Source organism: Stylophora pistillata, chromosome 6 (assembly GCF_964205215.1).
Source record: "Stylophora pistillata chromosome 6, jaStyPist1.2, whole genome shotgun sequence".
Classification (NCBI taxonomy): Eukaryota; Metazoa; Cnidaria; class Anthozoa; order Scleractinia; family Pocilloporidae; genus Stylophora; species Stylophora pistillata.
Window position 1 is genome coordinate 22,283,010 of NC_142524.1, and position 21,024 is coordinate 22,304,033.

At 39.5% G+C, this 21,024-nt stretch overlaps 3 protein-coding genes and 1 pseudogene across 4 annotated transcripts in view; 1 reads left to right on the plus strand and 3 right to left on the minus strand.

Annotated features, from left to right (window-relative positions):
* The window catches only part of LOC111324665 (microfibril-associated glycoprotein 4), a 94,950-nt gene that overhangs the window by 36,908 nt on the left and 37,018 nt on the right, over positions 1–21,024 (minus strand). The gene's annotated exons all lie outside the window — the stretch shown is intronic.
* On the minus strand, positions 2,053–3,055 carry LOC148728818 (atlastin-like). The gene is made up of 2 exons (XM_088763322.1): positions 2,711–3,055; positions 2,053–2,175 (listed from the first exon to the last, which is right to left on the minus strand). Exons 1-2 carry the CDS (start codon positions 3,038–3,040, stop codon positions 2,086–2,088), a joined length of 420 nt encoding a protein of 139 aa, XP_088619448.1. The 5' UTR covers positions 3,041–3,055; the 3' UTR covers positions 2,053–2,085.
* LOC148728819 (ryncolin-1 pseudogene) lies at positions 4,736–5,782 on the plus strand (annotated as a pseudogene).
* LOC111347360 (putative skeletal organic matrix protein 5) lies at positions 5,989–11,728 on the minus strand. Its single transcript, XM_088763318.1, has 4 exons — positions 10,795–11,728; positions 10,653–10,695; positions 9,766–9,898; positions 5,989–8,763 (listed from the first exon to the last, which is right to left on the minus strand). Exons 1-4 carry the CDS (start codon positions 11,030–11,032, stop codon positions 8,251–8,253), a joined length of 927 nt encoding a protein of 308 aa, XP_088619444.1. The 5' UTR covers positions 11,033–11,728; the 3' UTR covers positions 5,989–8,250.

The following is a 21,024-nucleotide window of genomic DNA, read 5'->3' on the forward strand; positions in this document are numbered from 1 at the left end:
GCATTTCAATATTTTTTTACATGTTAATGGAATAATCGAGGGCATGTCTAAATGCCTCCGCGCAAAAATTGCACAGCTACCGCTGATGACTTCCGTAAATAGTATTATCACCCCAAATTCACCCATTCCTGTCTGACATATTTCCATGTAATTCTTCCAAAGGAATTTGTTACAGCAATGTTTTTCTATTCAGTCTATAAGAATGAAAACAAAAAAATTAACTTTTTAAAATGTATAGACTTCATTATCACGAGGAGAAAAGTTTTTTCAAAGTTTACAATTGTCAACGAAAAACAAAGGAAACACAGGAAATCGTCACAAAATCTATCGGTTAGACAGCTCACTCTATCAGCACACGTAGACTCAGTACTCTTGGCCGAAAATTTGGAAACATTTTGTAGAGTTAAGTGCTGCGAATGCTTTGGCTTTGTGAGTTAATTTGCCTTAAGCATGTAAAAACGAAGCGAGGGTACCGTTCTTCCGTTAATTTTCCGATGCAGTAAACGCTAAACCTTGGCGAAATTAAAAACATACCATTGAACATAGAAAGACTTAAGGGGCAAACAAAAGATAAAGAAAAGACAAATCAATAAATGAGTTCACAATAAAAATAAAACAAACAAAAAATTCGGCATACAAAGAAACTTCACAATGCCAATACGGGTGTGCATAACATTTAGCCAAAAAAATTCTGTACAGCCTTTTTTAGATGAGATCGGTTTCGTCTCAAGGAACTCACATTCTGCTTTGTATTTTTCAAACTGGCTCTATTCGCGAGGCAACTCCCCTTCTTTTTTTTTTTTTTTTTTTCGACAGATGAATCAGCGGCAGTGGCTTGCATAGAAAACGCCTCAAACTGCATTCCATTTACAACAAAAAAAGATGACGCAATCCAACGGATAGATCGCTATCCAGCGGGTAGGTGAGAGCAAAACGTACCGCGATATCCACCGGATAGAGCATTATCCATTGAGTGGTGGTGGGGGAGATCGCTAATCGCAACATGCAGCAAATAAATTGCTACCACCAACTTTTTCTTTATTTCTGTTAATTTTCAGTTTTATTCTTTTTTAAATCCTAAAGGTGGCGGAGCAAAGTAGTAACCTAAGAATTCTAGCTGCCCTTCGAACATGTGCACCCAAGTTTTCGATAACTACACGAGAAATAACTAGGCTGCGGTTGTATACATTGCAAAGAGTTTTATTTCAACCAAGAAACACTGTTCTGTGGACAAATTATTCAGCTGAAAAGTAAATATCTGAAGTAAATATAAATTTGTGTCAAGCAAATCATTTTGTCTTGCGATATTAGAACTACAAAGTGCTTCCATTAAGTAACAGTATGAAACCACCCCTCTCCATAAATTTAATTTCTCAATCCCCTGACAGAGTCAACGGCAAATATTTTCCTTTACCAGCAATTTTTGCTATTTACATGTCGTCTCCCTCTTCATTCAAGTTTAGTTTTCAGCAAAAATAAACTACTCTTAGTTTTTTCAAAGATTAACGCAAAAGATTTTGGAAATTCACAGAAACAATTTCCATATTGACAACTGAGTCTGGATGAACAGACTGCAAAATGCCAGTTATCAATGTGTTCACGAAACTCAGCAACAGTTACTGAAAAAATGATGGCTTGCCAGCCTTTCTATGTTGCCTCTTGTACCCCTTTCCTAACAAGCGGTTTTCAATTACTTGCCAAAATTACTTCAAGAGTTAATTAAAACAAACAAATAGACAAACGAAAGTACGTGACTTGGTCTCCAACCCAGTTCAGTCGCAGTTCAGCTCTAGCGCAAATGAATTCAACAAATTCTGAGTTCATTTACAAGGGTGAAGTAAAAATTAAAAGATTATTTTGTTAATGTTTCAACACCTAACTGGAAACCGCATCTAACCTCCACTTTGTGGCAATTACCAAAATATCTCCAAGTTCTTCGCTATCGGCGATTGACTTATTCACAATTAATTTTTCGGACGCATTTACTTAAAGTAGTTGCGAGAGCATAGTCTGTAAGAGCCGTTGAACTTCCCGCGAGTTGAACTTCTTTTAAATTCGACTTTAACTCGTAGTTTTGTTTTTTCATCAATTAGTTTTCCTGGATGATTGTGGCTGAGACGCCATCACTGCTTGCACACCACGTTGAAATGCAGCATTGTATGCCGGCATAAATGCCTGAGAAGTAAACAATAATAATGAAAAAACGGTTAACCATTTAACTGGGAGAAGCTATTTCCGTGTATCTTCTTCTTCTACTTACACTGTAAACACTTTTTCTCGCAAACACGCCAGGAGATGAGACAGACTTGTCCGTGAGAGGGAAGTGTCTCGATAAAGCGTCACTTCTTTCAACAAATTTACAAGGAACGTCGCAGGAAAGAAGTTCACGTTATAACTTGAAAGTGAAAAAGTTATTATATAATCCACCACATAAGCTATATATCTTAAGCCTTGCACTCCGTTTAGCAGATTTCACTTCGCATTAGTTATCACAACACTCGCTTAACCTTTTATTAAGTGTGTAACCTAGTAAAACATTCACACCAATGCACCATAGTTAGTTAGCACTTATGGCAAAACAGGTGACATTCGCCAGCTAAAGATGGCAGACTAGCCAGCGCTTTTGGCTGGCTACCGGCTCCCGTTAACAACTCTGAACATGCGCCTAGTTCCTACTCGATTTCCAGTATATTAAAGCATGTTTCCTTACCTCGTCCCAAATAACTTCTGCCACGTGATCCAGCTTGGCTCCATATTCTCTGAACTCCCCACTGAATCGAATGTAAGACCACACGACAATAGCTAACAGACCGGACCATATCACCAGATTGCACATGCGCACAAACGCCACCAATGCAATCGAACCGAACACACTTGAGAGAAAGTATTCCAGAACCACTAGCATAAAGAAGACGGCCGGAGTGCGGGCAGCATTAAAGATGTTTTTGCCGTCATTAAGTTTAACAAAGTTCTCAAATGCTTCACCGATCTCCTTCTTAAGTCTCTTGGCGTATTCCTGGCTAAATTCCCTGCCTCCCATCTTCCGAGTGCCGTGTGACATCGCCAACGAGGTTTCCATGGCTTGCTGGTGTTTCTTTTCTAATTTATGCGGCGCTAAGTACGGTGTGTCGCCGCCACACAGCTAAGAAGAAATAATACTAATAAACAAACAAACAAAAAAAACGCAGGAATATATTGGAAACCTTCTACCTTTGTCTCTGTTTGCATTTGTGACAGCACTGGTCAATATGTTTGACTTAGTCATCCCCCGTTAAAACATCACCTCGTGCATTTGAAATGCTGCGTTTTAACTCAGCAGCAACAGTGCTCTTTCCAAAACTCACTTGCGGCAAATACGCTTGATTGCAACCTTCATGCAGGCTCATAGTTTGAGCCACATTAGCCCGCCGAAGAAGGGGAAGAAGAAGGGGAAAAAAGTGACAAGTAAAAAAAAAAAAAAAAAGACTGGGCCATGGTCTCCACTAAACTTACTTCGGTAGAGTCGACCTATTATCAAACCCAACATAATGGGGCATAAATTTAATTTTCTATCACGTATTTCAACTCACTTGCTCCCTCTGTTTTGAGTAAGAGTCTATCGAGCTTGCAAGAGCTGCAAGGTTGTTAGCTTCAGCCGTAGCTTGGAAGAAAAGCAAAAACAATCCATAGATGGACTAGAATTGATGCCTCTCTCCTGTGTCAGAGTCAGTTGCCAATAACTCGCCATTCACTAGCAGAAAACTTACCAGCAACATAGACTTTGGTTGCGGTAGTTCTTCACCTTGGAAAATCTTCACATAGGCCTGTTGAAGACAAACGGACAGGCAAACAGACAGAGATTCGCTGGAACGAAGGTTTAACGCTCGAAACGTCAGCTTAGAAACTCTCTACAGTGGCCATGTTCCATCAGCAAAGTAAACTGCAGTAAGCGTCACAATAGGGTTCAGTTTTAATTATGACGTTGAAATTCGAAATGAACGTAAATAGCTATGGGTCGGTATGCAGTTACTCAGATGGAATGTATTTTTATTCGATAGAATCGAATTCCACTCGATTTGGGGAAAAAACATGTTCAGATATGTGTCCGTAGGCATATCTGTTCAGGGAAGCAAACAGTTTCTCGAAAGCGAATGTTTTCCGAAGTTCGAGGGTAATGTTGCAACGTGCTTCGCGTGACCTTAGCTAAAATTGGCAGATATCTCGCCTGTGTTAAAATGGGCAGGTCGAAGCTTTAACCAGCCAAGCCATAAGCATTTGATTGTCGTCTACGCCGGCGGGGGAGGGGGCGATTGAGGCACACATGTTTTATCTTTTGATATGGAGGTGTTTAGAATAGAAGGTAAAGAGTAATCTAGAAGCTAGATCCCAACTGTGCAACTGTAACCGCTCGGCCGTGGAAGGTCAGGTTCGCGAGCGAATTAGCGGCTGGGTCAGAAGAAAATGTCTGCGAGGTCTAGGTTTAAGGTTTTGCCAAAACATTTATCATCAAATCCGGCAGTGGGGTAGGGTATTAGAACACAATTTTGGTCCTGAGGGGGGAATATTTGAAATGATCATTATTCAAAGGTCCAAATTAACAGGGGATTGCCAGAAGAGGGAAGAGGGGGGGGGGGGGGATGTTGAAGTCTCGAATTTATCAACGAATAGACTATGAGCAGCAGTCCCTCCTTTTCGGCGCGCTAACATCATCGAGCGACGTATTTCGCCGGAAAGAGGGACTACTCGTAGTCTATGACGTGATCTATCCCCAGTGCCAGAGTTCCTCGAAGTACCAGGTCGTTATTTCGTTACTATTATTGTTGTTTTCTTTTATTTTTTAAGGTTTTTGTTTTATTTATTTTTTTCATTGTCAGAGCATGAGAACTGTACCGTGCTGTACAAATCTGGTAAAGCAATCAGTGGTGTTCATAAAATCAACCCAGATGGTGCTGGACCTGACTTTAAAGTGTTTTGCGACCAAAAGACTGCCGGTGGGGGATGAACAGTGCTCCAAAAGAGGCTAGATGGCACTGTTGATTTCCACTGCAACTGATCTGACTACAAGAAGGGCTTCGGTAACCTTGAAGACGAATTCTGGCTCAGACTAGACAAAAGATTCCGCCTGACAAAGTCCCCGAGCAATCTTCGGGTCGATCTAGAAGATTTTGACAGCATGACTGCTTGGGCTGAGTACGGCATGTTTGCAGTAGCGAACGCGAGCGAGAAGTAACAGTTGAGAGTTAAGGCATATTCACGTAAATTCTTTGAGGAAAATAAAATGAATTCTTAGAAAGACTCAGAAGATTTTGGATCACTCATATGTTTCTGGTGCAAATTCAAATGCTGCGAATGCATTGTGGCGAACTTCATCGACATTGGCTGTGATGACTCGGATTTAGTATTTACTTTCCAAAACTGTAACGAAGTACTCTCGACTGATGGTAACGGGAATTTGTGTCTTTTCTTCTTGAGTATATGGTCGAATTTAAGTCTTTTGAATATCTCTCAACAACTAATTTCAAATTTTTACTTTATTACAGGAACTGCTAGGGACTCCCTTACTCAACATCGTGGCTATCCCTTTACAACCAAGGATCAGGACAATGACAGCTACGAAGGGAACTGTGCTAAGGAATATAGAGGAGCCTGGTGGTACTTAGCCTGTCACAGCTCAAACCTCAACTGTTTCTATCATCATGGGCGGCACTCATCGTATGCTAATGGAGTCAACTGGTTTCACTGGAAAGGATACCACTACTCTGCGAAAAGGGCTAAGAAGAAAATCAGACCAGTGGAGTTTTAGAGTTAGGGCTGGATACATTATGCCGGCATTATTTTGGGCATAACGCTATTGTCGGACTGAAATGCCGATATAATAGGCATTTTTTCAGCATAAAGAGAAAAATACTTCTCTGACCGCAAAGAGAAATTTTCACGTTCGGGTGCTCTCAGTAAAGATGTGACATATTTAAAGGCGTGGCTTTTATTTTCAAGGCCTGGCTACACCGTTCCATTATTATGCTAATAGCTTATAGCTAAGAGGGATTGCTAGTTGTTATGGTTACCTAACGATGGGGAGTTCCATTGCAATAAGACATTTTGAGTGCGTTTACGTCCATTTATTGTTTACTGCTACAGTAAAGTTGTAATCGATGCAATAAAATGTTGTTTCTTAATTAAGAAGGCTTTTTTTTGGTCTGTGGGAATGGAAAAGAACATCAAATATAAGTAGGATCAGTTGGGCGTAATGCTAATTCTCGAGCATAATTTTAAAGGAGCACTCTTATGAAACTTCCCTGTAACTTGGAAACCCGAAAAATTCAAATATTTTAACATAAAAACTTGAAATGTTGACTAGTTAATCGTCACTGAATTTTTTTTTCCGAACTGTCACACGGGAAGATTGTCAAATTCACGATTTTCCTTTGACCCGCCATTAGTTTATGTGGTCAATTGCCAGACTCAAGAAGACTGGGGCGAATTTTGAGCGTGACGTAGATGACTCATTTGACGCGCAAGAGAGTGGTCTTCCATATTCAAAACAGTATTTTGATCGTATATATTGCTTTTATAACACTAAAACTAAAGCTATTTCACTAAATTTCACGAGGTTTCCCTATAAATATAAAATGACGCCAACATTGTTTTGAGTTATCTACGTCACAGTAGGAGTGACCGCTGACCGAAGATAAGTTGGCCTTGATTTCGAAAATTAATGGCGGGACGGTTTTCGTAATTTCTCGCCCAAGAATTGACTTTCAGCTAAAATTATTATTGAAAAGACTTTATTAATCGCTAAAAATTTATATCATAATGAAATAACGGAATTTTTCGGGTTTTCAAATTACAGGGAGGTTTCATAAGAGTGCTCCTTTAAGCAAAGTGCTGTTGTTTCGAGGGGAGAGCTCATAAGCATAATGCTCAAGTTTTCGAACATAATGTATCTAACCATAGCACTCTGTTTACAGAGGAATTTGCAGTTAGGTCTCGAAAGCCATTCGGAGTTGCAATGACTTTATTCTTATGTGCTCTAAATGCGTTACTCTTTCATCGGATCAGAATGCAAATTTGAAACCAAGAGTTCCAATTGGTCACTCACATTTCTATGTTTATGCTTACTTTTTGTCCTCACCGCCTCCTCGTGATAACAACTACAATCAATTGAGAGAAAAACGAACAAATAACAGCGCTGTATGCAACTGCCTATCATCCTAAATAACACTTCCAAAGAGCTATAATACAGGCTCGGCAAAAAAAACTTAGTTCTCTCCTGAGATAAACTGCATTTTAAAGTTGTGGATCAGTGGCTGATCCTGGAGGGTTTCAATGTTGTTCTAGCTTTTACGTCTAACGGTTAAAATGTCGGTTTTTTTACGGCTAATGGCTAGTTTCTTTGCGGCCGATATAATTAAAAGAAAAAGCAAGAATATTTAGTCTTCAGGCGTACAAACTGACAAATTTTGGCCGTGAGTCGTAAAAAAACGGTTAACTGTAAGGCTTACAGTTAAAAAAATGTTTCACGACTCATGGCTAAAATTTGTCAGTTTGTACGCCTGAAGACTAATTTTTTTTGCCTTTTAACGGCCGATAACGGTTAACCCCATTAAAACCCTCATCGAGGGGGCAAGTCGAAAGGAGGCTTCCGAAACCCCCCCGGCCCCTCCCCCCTTCTCATCAGAACCTTAATTGAAGTCTTTTTTCTTTTTAATGTTCAGCTTGTCTGAAACCAAACGTCCAGTAACGAAATGATCGCTATACTTCACATCGGAGAAGCCCGATATACTCTCTTGATTTTCGAATCTAAGTTAGGAACCCCTCCCCAACATTAAAAATTTCTAGATTCGCCCCTATGAAGGCACTATGGCAATAGGTACTGGTATTTTGATTTAATGCAGTTTCGAAACGTATGTAATCACTACTGTGAAGAAAATTTTCATCTCGTCTCATATCATATTGCCGAAATCGGAAATTCAATGATTACTGATTATCATGTGGACTAAGCAGCGCTAAAATATATTCATTCCCTGACTTACTGCACAGACATATAACTTAGGATACATTGATTTTAAATGCAGTGGCACTTTCATGACGGCGCCAACGATTCGTAGTGTAATTGTGTCTGCGTAAATCGACTCACGCTTTTAGTCAACTTCTACAGGAAACACTGTAAGTAGACATTGTTTACTTTTCAACTCGTAGACTCAGGTTAGTTCCCTTGTCACCGCACTAGAATGTATCCGAAAGCTTTAATACTTTTTTCTTATCTACTCCTTAACCTCCTCCTGTTTCGATTCCACACGTGCTAAGGTCTTCATTTGGAGATGGAAGTCCAGTCCCAAAGCCTATTTTAAAGAAATACTGGTGAAAAGTGCCGATGAAGTCAATTCTTGCCCGATAAGTAAGTTCCCAAGTGGTAGAACAGAATATTGGGTCAACGTTATCGATGGAACTTTCAAGCCTTTGTAAATTCAACCCCTCTAGTACGTTATTGACAGGTAAAAAGGGGTGAGAACCCACCAGGTTTTTCCATTTATCTACGCCAAGAGATGTGGTGGTGTATCCGTCAGTAGCGATCAGTGAGTGTAGTGAACTGGAGTATGTTTTAAATTTGACGAGAGTGAAATTTAACTGCTTGTCGATCTTCATGCCGAGACAGATCTTTGAGAAGGGTGTGCTCCAGTAAGTTGCTAACTTAGTCTCAGTATGATCAAATCCAGTCCTTCCCCCGAGAAGGTTGAAGCCAGCAGTGTTTTTCCAGAATGCCGTGTCATAGTGGAAGGTAGACTAATTCGAAAAAAATTAAAAGTCGTAAAATTAAATCTACTGCCTAAAGGAGGAAAAAGAAAACTCAGACAACAGAAACTGAACAAGGTAAACATTCCTTTACGCGTCATGATGATTCAAGTCGCGACGCCAGTGAGCTGCGCCATCTCGCAACGAAAGTAGTCCTTAACACTAAGTAGTGATAACGATAATAATTATACTAAAATCAATTGGTCACTCCCTCAATGGGGCTTTTCAGTGCAAATACAAACAAACCAAAAATGAATACTGTAAACAAACATTATAATAATATTTAAAATAATTCCAACCTGTAGGAGGACGACCAGTTGGCTATATCCATTTTTACCACAATTAGCATTAATGTCGCAATCTGATCGGCCAATTTGCTGTTATCAGTTTTAAGCCCGGTGTCCCACAGGCAGCCCAAGCTCACTACAAGAAAAGCGGACGTGACTCTTACCGTGTTGCGCAACGTTTTATATTTATAAAGGTTTGTATGGGATGTTATCGGTTTGCCTTAAAAGAGAGAAAAAAATGCCTTGTTTTGAAATAAAATGGGCTTACCTTATTGCCTTGTTGTTGTCTTTGTTGATTTCTAGCGTCTCAGGCCATTTTGAAGCGTTTTCGGCGAGTTAGCGCTATGTTGGTGTTGAACACCGATAACATCCCATACAAACCTTTATAAATATAAAATGTTGTGCAACACGATAATAGTCACGTCCGCTTTTCTAGTAGTGAGCTTGGGCTGCCTGTGGGTGTCCCAACCACACTCGGCCACTTAGTAGCATCCTGAAAGGAGTTTCTCATCAGTGTCAGGTGACTCTGATAAGGGTCACCGCTGAGGTAATTGAAGTGTCAGCTTCTGTCACCAATGCATTCCCTTTTCAGGACCACTTTCGGATAACCATACACTACAAACACTATAAACTGTTTCTAAAAGTTCAAACCATGGACTGTATTGATCAGTTAAAAGCAACATCAACAAAAAAAATATATGTATACCTTGTTACCATCGATTTTCATGACTAGCGTCCATCCACCACCCCCGCATGCCTCGAGGTCATCCGTCATATGGCAATAAACTGGGATATTCCGTAAGGTTGATAGGAGAACGTAAGCTTTATTCTCTTTTGACCTGATAAAAAATAGGGGGAAAGCAGTGTATTTTCTCCAAATATTTTCACGTTATTGGTAGACTAATCAGTAACATGCTGGTTTGTAAGGTAAGGATCGTGTATTGTCACATTGAGAATACGGTTGACCAGAAATAAACGGGTTCATGTTCACGCTCTGATATCGGCGGCTAACGACAGAACGTCGATCAAGTGTCGGTGAAATGACGTCGAAATGTCGATTATCTGTTTTGCTAGACCAGCGGTCGACTCTCGGTCGACAGTCGATCGACATGTCGGTCGCCCTTCGGTCGAATGTCGATCGAGGTACCCTAATAAGAGATGCATGATCGCCTTGCTCACCTGATATTAGTTTAGATTACGTAGTAATTGAAGTCAATGTAAAATGTGCCGTTAAAGCCGATGCTTGACGTGAACACTGACGTATAATACAATGTAGAAATGCAAGTAGTTTGTTATCATATCGACTGACAATTTCTTAGTATGTTTGGGTGAAACTAGTAGTTAGAATTAAGTGGCTGTGGGAGAATATGAGCAATATGCCTTACAGACGAAACAGTGTACATGATACCTCTACACGCCTGACTAAGTATTGAAATCAAAAGGTCGAATATAACAGTTTTGTTTGGCACGGAACCTTGCCTGAAAGAAAGGCGAAAGCTCTGAATTCTTGCCTGACAAATTTCGCCTTAATCTTGAATAAACCGTTGACCTTAACTGTGATCGTCAACAAGTCCAATCAAAGCGATGACTTACTTTTGATTCTCAAAAATCTCTTTGCACGAGTAGAATAAGCTGTCTGCTAAGAATAAAGAGCAATGAGATCAGAATTAATCCAACAAGAACAACGGAAAGAAACCTCTGAAATTTGTATCAGAGCTCAAACATATTTCCTCACCCCGTGTAACGTTGACTAAAGCACTGACAATTCTCACTCCAGTTGCTTCGATGGATTTGATTGCCTCGTTTTGTTTCACGGAAATGGTAATCAGTACACCAACCACAGCAGCCAAAATCGCTACCGCACAAGGTAGTAAAACGAACCGGACGTTCAAAGAGGTTTTTTCCTCTTGCCACAGCTTAAATTTCTGATCGGGCTGGTTTTTTTCTTTAACTGGGTTCTGTGAATCCGTCATTATCTATCAGTAAATCAAGCATCAAATGAACTTTCAAGCTGCTGATTATTTCAATACACAATTACAGCGTTACTGCATACAGAAAAAAAAATCTTGCGTTACCTTATAATCTAGTCAACATGGCTCGTTCCCAAGAGTATGTAACATTTGTGTTGGACGTAGCAGAACGCATATTATTAGTCTACAATTAGAAAACTGAACGAGACTTACCTTAGTGGAAGTTGAAGTTTGATTAATTGGAACTCTATCTATGAATAACAATCGGAGCCTGGTGTTTAGTGGTACAATGACCCTTATATTATGAATACGAGTTACAAAAAATATATTGTCTGTTTGTTCAAGTTGCTTTGTGTTTTTAAAGTGCTACTGAAACGAAATTCTCGTAACTGAAATATTTGCTCTAACCTGTAGTTTTGAATATGCTGATCATCATGAGATAATTTGCTTTGGCCAAAAAGAAGCGAAAGATATCTTTTTTAACCGTTCAAATCAAAAATTTTACACAAAACCATGTCCGGGCCCTGGTACCGAGCGAAATGGATTGATGACGTCACTGGTTGTGTTCCCTCCGATAGCGTGGTTTATTTCACTCACTGTTTGTTTGTATTCGTGGGCGAAGGAGATGGCAGATATTGAAGTTTTGTCAAGTGAATCTTCTTCTGAACGAAGCGAAGTTGTATTCAGTAGCGAAGACGAAGATGGTGGCGTAAAATGGGCTTGACAGGCCTACACGACTCCCAAGCGTGTGTTTAGAGTAGCCTATTCAAAGTTTAGCCCTCACGAGTATGTCTTTGAGCGACCGCCCTCTTTTGTAAGATACGAGCGGCGGATTTTTGTATAGTTCGCTCAGTAGTGGTTGTGTTTCTATTAAATGTCAGTTTTTCATGAGAATTTGCTTTATGTGTGGCACTGAGTACGCACATCAGGGGTTGCGTCTTTTTCGAATCGTTCGCCTTTGTAGATTTGCAGCTATTTTTTTGACTGTCTCGATCGTTAAGTTGTCTTGATTGCTTTCAGCTTGCGTCACGCGCACTGATTCGATCGTACTACAGTTCTTAGTGTTCAGTGTTCCAGCCGTTTTGGTTCGTTTTCTTTTCTTTATTTCGGTATTAAAACGACCGATTTCACGTTCATAGAAGCACATGATCGCCTTTACTGTTTCTTGCTCCGCGTTGTTAAGGATTTGCTTTATCTCATTTTTGAAATCCTCGTCTGCTCTTATTTTGGCCCTCACCCTAAATTGTAGGAATTCTGGGCATGTTCTTCGAGGCATTTGGTACAGAGGGATTTGGGTTCTGTCCTGGAGTACCAGTTCACAAGGGAATTACCATTGTTCTTTCTTTGTTTAGGAGTCATTGGTTAGCTGTTGTGTATTGTTCGGTCTTTTGTATCGGCTCTTGTGAACCGGTACACGAGGACAGAACCGGGATTTGTTCGTTATCCTCAGACTTGCCGAGTAGATCATCTTTAGTGGCGGTGTCGTATGAGGCTTCCATGTTTTCTTCATTCTCTGAATGCCATTGCTTTGGCTCGGGGCGTTTAGTAGCCCATCTACCGTTATAATGTCTTTCGACATTTTCTGTAGATGGTCAAGCAAGACCACGGTTTCGATCCTAATCTTGTGGATCTCGTCAGTTTCCGAATAACTAAATAGACTGGTAGAGATTTGTTCTCGGTATCAGTCGGGAATTTTGCTCCCTATCTGGGCGAACCTCTCGCAGATAGCCAAGATGCCGATGAGGCCGCCGATGAATAATACGAGGATGGCATTTTGCCCGAAATCCTCTTTATCGGCCTCCCAGCATGCAAGCCACACTCCATGCTTTTACCCTTCTTTCACAGAAGTACACAACCAGTGACGTCACAGGGCTGTTTTGGGCGCGCCAAGATAGCCGCCAATTTTGATCTCAGCCGGTCAACTTCGAATGGTTAAAAATGTACTTTCCGCTATGCGTTGGCCCAAAAAATTTACACAGCGTTTGCAAATAACGTTCAAACTCTATTATATTGTAAAAATCTCGGATATGAAAATTACGTTTCAGTAGCAATTTAACTAGTCAGTACACAGGCGGCCCAGCCACACAAGGAACACAATTTGCATATCGATTTATAAGGATTTGTATGGAATTTTCTACAAGATATCCATGGAGATGGTTAAAAGTGAAAATATTAAATAAAAATGGCTTACCTTATTCCATACGTGAGTTGCTTGCTCCTGGTGTCGTTATTTTATCGATTTAATTTGATTTAAGAAGAGAAAACCAGGCCTTGGTTCGAAAAAACCGCTTAAATCAAGTTAACTCGGTAAAATAACGACACCAGGAGCAAACAACACACGTCTGGAATAAGGTACGCCACTTTTATTTAATATTTTCACTTTTAATTATCTCCAAGGATATCTTGTAGAAAATCCCATACAAATCCTTATAAATCGATATGCAAATTCCGTTCCTTGTGTGGTTCTTAAAGAAAGCTTGGGCCTCTTGTGGTCAGTACAACTGATGCCATCGTATTATGGGTTGATAACAGAGTTTTGTCTTAGAACTTTTGAAATGTACTGACAGAAGTCCAGCCACTTAGGGATAAAAACGTAGTCGTCGTATTTTTCTACCTGGAGAAAAACCATCGGAGCAAGGACAAGAACCAACAACAAACTCAATTGACATGTGACGCCATGGGGCCGTTTCTCGAAAGTACCGTTAACCTAACGGACCCGAAGCTAGTTTTAAAATTAAAGTTTAAAGGATAGGAAAGCAGGTTCCGGCTCCCAAACTACTCCTTTTTGTTTCTCTAGCTGATAGTTTTATTGTATCGTTTTCAAAACTTTTGAGCGAAAACAGAACAGCTTTACGGGCCCGTTAAGTTACCGGGACTTTCGAGAAACGGGTACCAGGTCCACGAATCGAACCCGTAGTCTTCTCTTCAGCAGAATAGACAATACAGAGAGTGAGCTGGCTCTCTCCAGGACCTGCGAGTTTGTGATCATGTCTTGCCAATTTATATGGAGTGTTTTCCTGAGGCAGCGAAGGTGAAACTTGTTAAGCTTCCTTTCTTGACCTTTGTAGGTGGTCTGTCTTTCGGCACTGTAGAGCAGGGTACTCAGAAAAAAAGCCTCGTATATTCTTACCTTGGTGTCAATTTAAACAATAGAGTGTTTCTGTCGAAGAACTATCGGCTGATAGTTGCCCCGCGGAAATTTGATGTTCTTAAAACAAATATTTACCCGAGAGGCGAAGCTTCGAGGGCAAATATGCTAGTTTTAAGAACATCAAATTTCCAAGTGGCAACTATCAGACCGATAGTTCCGAGACATAAACACTCTATTGTTTTTATTTTTCACCTTTAAATTTTCTTCCGCGCCTACAGCTTGTCACAAATGTCAATTATTCGCAACCGTACATTGGCTAAATAATACGTTATACCTGTCAGAATTGAAAAGTCACTGTTTTTCCGAACTGCCTAACTTCGCGGCCGTCAAACTATTCAAAACTTTTCACCGATGAGTACTATCAATCCAGGTATTTTCCGCGGACGGGCACTATCCATCCGGGTATTTTCCGCGGGCGGGCACTATGGGCTGATAGTGTCTCTCCACGGATGAACACTATCGCGTCACGTGATCGATTTAAACCAATAAGAACAGGAGAAAATTTAGTGGTGAACTATAAACTCTGATGGAGCACGCCCTTTGAACCAATGACAGCACGCGTTACATCTGAACTTTATTATAAAACTAATTAAAATATATGAAAGTAAAATATAGACTAAAATATAGCTCTAAAAGATGTAAATAAATGGCCGGGTTGAAGTTGTTCTTGGAGGTTTTATCTTTTCTTATTCTAAATCTAATCAGAGCGGCCAAGCGACGAAAGCGGGCCGTAAAGTGACGAGCGAACAGATGAAACTTAAATGAGCTTATTTGTTTGCTCACCTCAATTCCTTCGCGTTTCGAAATGAGCCGCTCAACCTCATAAATATCCTTTCTCTTTCTCTTCTTCTGCCGGTAGTCCTTGTATAAGTGACTAAGGAGATCCAATGTTGACGTGTTTTGTAATCTTTGTAATCTATCTAGAAGACACGATCGAAGCGCTGGGCAATCGCAGCATGTGCGATTTGTGCTGGTCGTCTCTAGAGCCGGCGTTTCGGTCAGCGGTACAGCGCGCAGAAGTGAAATGAATTTCTGGCCATGTAAAAAATGGGTTGTTTTTTAAAATACAAACCATTTAGGTTCGAGCTACAACAGTATTTCATATACCACCAGGCTCCTTCATTTAACTCAGCACAGCTGTCGTCATAGCTGTTATTGTCCTGAACCTTGGTTGTATAGGAATAGCTATGATGCTATGTAAGGGAATCGCCAGGAGTTACTAGAATAAAGTAAACCTTGAAATTAGCTCTTACAAGATATTCGCAATGACGTCATGCAATCCAGCTTTATCAAAGAGACAATAATAATAATGATAATAATAATAATAATAATAATAATAATAATCAGGTTTGTTGTCTTTACGTGAGGCATGGTTACCCAATTGCCCGAGTCAGAGGTTCATGTATAAAACGTAAGACTATAAAAACTATGTACAAATAATAATATAAATATGACTATAAAACGATCTATTAAAGTGTTTAGAAATATGTAAAATGAATGTAATGGTAAGGAGAGAAATATGAGAAATCTCCCATATCAACAAGTAGCTTGCTCTGAGATTTTGTCAGTCGAGGTATTTTATCCAGTCCGAGCTAAAACTCACCTTTAAGGTTACAAAAGCTATTCTCGTGGTCAGACCAGTCGCGGTAAAAATCAACAGTGCCAGCAAGTGCTCTCCTAGGTGGGTGATATGTTTTGAGTAAAACTATTACACAAGCGTTTAAAAAATACTTTATCATTATATTTTACGTTTAAAAAATACTCTAATTGTTAGGGACCTTTTTGCTCCTCCGATCCCCCCTTGTGCAGATCACGTGATTTTGCTACCATTTGCTGGAAAAATTGTGTTGTGCGCTGTTTTCTGTGTAGAGGAAAGTTTGTTTCTTCGGTCATCTTTTACCCTTTGATGTTGATGTTTTATTTAAGCCTGAGATGCCCAAAAATATGAGTCGTCGCTTTTGTATTGCTATTTTTCTGAGGAACTAACTAAGGAAAGGACATGTTCGCAGCTAAATAACTCCTTAGAATAAGTGAAAAAATTCAGAAATGCTGGACGTCTTGACTGATTTGTTGAGTGTCACTAGCAGTCTTCAAAAGTGTGAACGTCAAAGAGTCCTTTCTATTTCCTTTTTAAACTCACTTTTTGAAATTTTTCAATTTAACGGCAACTCATTTAAAAATGTTGTTCCAATTCCGGAGAAAGAATGTTTCTGAATTGATAGTCTATAGCTTTGTTTATAAAATTTGTTCAAAGCTGAAGGTCGGATGCAGTAAGAATGTATCTCAGATATATCTTGGAAGATTTCTTGAATGGCAATGCACATTTCTATGTCTGATGTAAAGCATTATTTCTATGTCTGATGTAAAGCATTAGATTAGCTGTAAGTTCATTAAAGGATAATTGTAACTGTGAAACTGCGGCGTTAGTGAATAGAGGAATCGGATGCTGGTTGCGATCAGACAAACAAATAAAACGGAGAGCACGCTTTTGGAGTTTACAAAGCTTGTCAAGGTACGATTTACATGCTTGCCCCAAGCTATCAAACCATAAGTTAGATATGGTGCAATCAGAGAACGGGAAATGTTTAAGAGGGCGTGTCTAAGCACAAAATATCGTGATTTAAAGATAAAGTCCAATACTTTTGAAATTTTGTTCGTCTTAGTACAGCCCTAAAACTCCTCCGGTTTGATTTTCATCTCAGCCCTCTTCAAAGAGATATTATATCATTTTTATTTGTGGTTACTGCCTCCAACAGGAGGCGAAGCCACGTATGTTTTTGGAATAAGTGAGTGAGTGACCGACTGACTGAGTGAGTGGGTGTAACGATAGAATTCCGATCTTGACCCAATTTTGACCTGATGTTGCCCAATTATTGCTTTTTTTCCGAGTAGTTCTTAGTTTCGTAGTAGTTCGACTTTCGTACTCGATGCTCAGTTGGGTTCTTTCCTTTTGGGATTTCTGGCTTAGAGCCACTAGCACATGTCTTTAGTTCTTGCCATGAAACTAGGGAAGGTAGCAGAAGACGATAAGCATCTCACAGCCATTTCAGGATCGTAAGCTATTTTAAAAAAGTTTTTCTTGTAGAAATATCTTAGTAGGTTAGATTGGTGTATCATCCTGCGATAGATGCCGGGATTTTCATCGTCCACCAGTTCGAGCGCCACTTTTACTCAAACGTCTCTGACTCGTACCCTGGTTGTACTGACAGCAATTTAGAGAACACATGGCTTGAACGAGAACTTTTCCTCACGTTGCTAGTATTGAAGTCAGCATAAGTAGCGCAAGGGTCAATCAAAACGCAAAAAATCATCTGGAAAAAAGGATCCGTTCCATTGTTTCATTTCGTCCGATATTTTTTCTGATTCTTTCCAGACTGGGACGGGTTCGTGATTCACATATGAATCAGTCGGTGAAGGTTTGGTCGAAGGATTTTTGACTGATGTGACCGCCGCCAAATTTGGAAAGGGTAAATTCGATCCAGTGTGACCCGGCCCTTTTCCCCGTAGAAATATCTTAATAGACGTGAGCTGCACACTAGGTAAGGAGGAAAAAGAGGAAAGAGAGCATTTTACTGTCTGGATCAGCGACTTTTACCGAATAGGGCCGCCAAATTTGCCAGGCGAGCAAATTGCGAAATACGATACATTTATCATGAGTTATTCAATGAACTGACGAAACTGAGGAACGCTGGGTCGATGGAATCGTAGAATATAAAACAGAAAATATTTAAGAGAGCATTTCATGGCGCAAGATATCGTAATTTAAAGATCAGTTCATCAGTACATGGTCTACATGGTGTTTCCAAAACCGATTGTTGTCGATTAAAATTCCTTGGTATCTCCCAAATTCCTTGCATTTCAAGGCTACTGTCTTGTCAAGTTCATTATCAAATATCATTATTCAGCTGGAACGGTAAGTTTTCTTTTAGCGGGACAAACCATGACACAATTTTTTTTCTTCGTATAAACAAGGCCGAGGTTAAACAAGTTGCCGTCAACCAATTTCCTCCGATGATCTTTGGTTGAACCACTAGAGAGAGTCATTTTATTTTTCAAAGCTTATAACGGACCGAGTTTTAACTTTTCTATTTGAACAATTTAAAGCTACAAATGAATAAAGGCTGATGGTTTCGAAAGAGACTGTTTGGGGCTGCGTCGGTGGGGGTAACGAAGTAATTTGGATATATCAACAAAGTTGAATGGTAAATTGGCCACCGTAACGATTACAAAAGCTGACGTTTCGAGCGTTAGCCCTTCGTCGGAGCGAATAGAGGAATTGTGGGTTGTGTGTGCTTTTAAAGGCAGAAAATGGAGCTACGTTCTTGGTAGGAACATGGCAACGAGAAAAACAAGAATAAATTAGTGGAATGAAAAGCATTCGTTGATCCCTGTGGGATTCAGACTGCCGGTTTGAAAGATGAGCTTTTGTTCAAGATTTTTACGGCTTTCCGTGCTACCTAAGTGCAAGGAAAGACCGCAGATTGCCGTATGTTGCTTACAATGATTAGGTAAATTAAAATTTCTAGCGACTGGTTTCGATGTGTCCTTGTCATTCCTTTCCACGTCTCGAAGGTGTTCTCGGAATCGGTCAGCTAGCCTTCTGCATGTTTCGCCGATGTATATCTTTTTGCAATAAGTGCAAGTTATGCAATAGATTACATTGGCGGAGGTGCACGTGAAGTGATCGGTGATCTTAATGGATCGTTTAGGTCCCGATATTTTGTCAGTGTTGTGAGTGAAAGGACACGTTTTGCATTGTGCACGAGCGCATTTAAAAGTGCCTGGTTGGTCATTAGTCAGAAAAGAACTTCTGACCAGAAAATTGCCTATGTTTTTGTCGCGTTTGAAGAGCGTGTTGGCTGTCTTTAATATATAATGGTAAAGTTTTGACGATGGGAGCCATAATTTTGTCTAGATAGCTGGGGATAAGTTCGGTAGGGCAACTGCAAGCCGAGACAATGACCCGGGTAGTTAGGTTTGTGAATCTTAGGTTAAAAGTAAATACGAGAAGTTCTAGGAGTGGTTATGATGAAATTTTTTGCTGTGGCCGGCAATTCTTGTTTAGTTATGAGTTGGTTTAGTTATGAGTTAGTTTGGGTCTGATATGAGGCTGATCCTAGAGAAACGAATTTAACAGATGTGTTCCATGTCAATTAATTTGAAAATGTAGAAGAGGAAAAACCATTACCCACGCAAAGTTATTGTAATGTTTTAAGTTTTGAAATAAAGTTATTTTCGATTATTTAAAAAATCATTATTATTATTGTTATTATCACTATTTTTATTTTTATCAGTGTATAAGAACTGTGCTGAGCTGTACAAATCTGATAAAATAATCAGCGGCGTTTACAAAATCAATCCATATGGTATTGGACCTGACTTCGAAGCGTTTTGTGACCAAAGAGCTCCCAGAGGGGAATGGACAGTAGTCCAAAAGAGACTTGATGGCTCTGTTGATTTCGACCGCGGCTGGTCTGACTACAAAAATGGCTTTGGCAATCTCATTGGCGAGTTTTGGCTCGGCCTGAACAAAATAAACCGACAGACAAGATCCACGACCAAGCTTCGGGTCGATCTTGCAGGTTTTGACGGCATTACTGCTCACGCCGAGTACGACATATTTGCAGTGGCGGAAGAAAGCAACAAGTACCAGCTGAGCGTTACGATATATTCTGGTAAACTTTCTGAAGCAAATAAAAGTAATTACTTGAAATTAATCCTTCAAATGAAGCTCAAGGTAGATTTTTTTTAAGAACGACTCAGAAGATTTTTGTTTAATGGTATATCTGTTGTAGAGTATTCATGGGTCAAGTGATCACCAGCATTTCTTTACAATTAAACTACAGTTTATTGAATAATTAAGATAGAATATCTACTTTAAAATGCTCGTAGTTAGTTATTTTACTTCTTTCTAGGTGAATAGATTTACGACACGATTGAGCAATAGGAAGTTCCTTAAGCAAGCTATCTTAGAAAATACTGACTCACTTAAGAAGGCTATGGATAAAAAATTGGTTACCCGTGGTCTTTTTCATGACTTTTCCAAGGCATTTGACACAATTAACCATGATATTCTGTTATCGAAACTTTATAGCTATGGTATACGTTGTGATCCTCCCAGGTGGTTTGAAAGCTACTTGTACAATCGAAATCAGGTTTTCAAAATTGGGGACACTATATCTAGTAGTCAGACCATTATTTGTGGTATGCCTCAAGGGTCAACTTTGGGACCATTGTTATTTTTGCTTTTTATTAATGACTTACCAAACTGTTCAAGCAAACTATCCTTCCGAATCTTTGCTGATGACACCAATATGTTCTATACAAGTAATAATCTGCGTAACTAGAGTCTGTCGTGAACGAAGAATTTAAGTTAGTAGCTAAGTACTGTGCTACAAACAAATTATCTATAAACTTTTCAAAGACAAATTACATCCTAGTCTCATCCTCAAGATTAAGTGGAAGTATGAATGTAAATAACATTAAGATCCAAAGCCAAATAAAATACCTGGGTGTCTATATTGATCAACACTTACACTGGGGACCTCAGATTAAACCTATTTTAACAATAAATTAGCAAAAATATCGGAGTTATTACTAAATTGAGACATTATATAAGTCTGCATACTCTGAAACAATTGTATTACTCTTTCATCTATCCCTATTTGACCTATGCTATCACTAGTTGAGGAAGTGCTTGCAAAAATAGACTAAATAAAATCAGAGCTAAGCAAAATAAATGCATTTGTTCAATTTTTTTGCACACAGTAGAGAGAATGCTACGCCTTATTATCATTTATTGGATATCCTAACAATTGATAATATTTTCAAACTAAAAGTAGCA

Excerpts from the sequence above, each read along its gene's own strand:
- LOC148728818 (XM_088763322.1), bottom strand. The coding sequence starts at position 3,040 with ATGGGAGGCAGGGAATTTAGCCAGGAATACGCCAAGAGACTTAAGAAG. Across the intron at positions 2,176-2,710 it reads CAGAAGTTATTTGGGACGAG|GCATTTATGCCGGCATACAA; the intron begins GTAAGGAAACAT and ends TTTACTTCTCAG.
- LOC111347360 (XM_088763318.1), bottom strand. The coding sequence starts at position 11,032 with ATGACGGATTCACAGAACCCAGTTAAAGAAAAAAACCAGCCCGATCAG. Across the intron at positions 10,696-10,794 it reads TTTAGTCAACGTTACACGGG|ACAGCTTATTCTACTCGTGC; the intron begins GTGAGGAAATAT and ends TATTCTTAGCAG. Across the intron at positions 9,899-10,652 it reads GAGATTTTTGAGAATCAAAA|GTCAAAAGAGAATAAAGCTT; the intron begins GTAAGTCATCGC and ends ATTTTTTATCAG.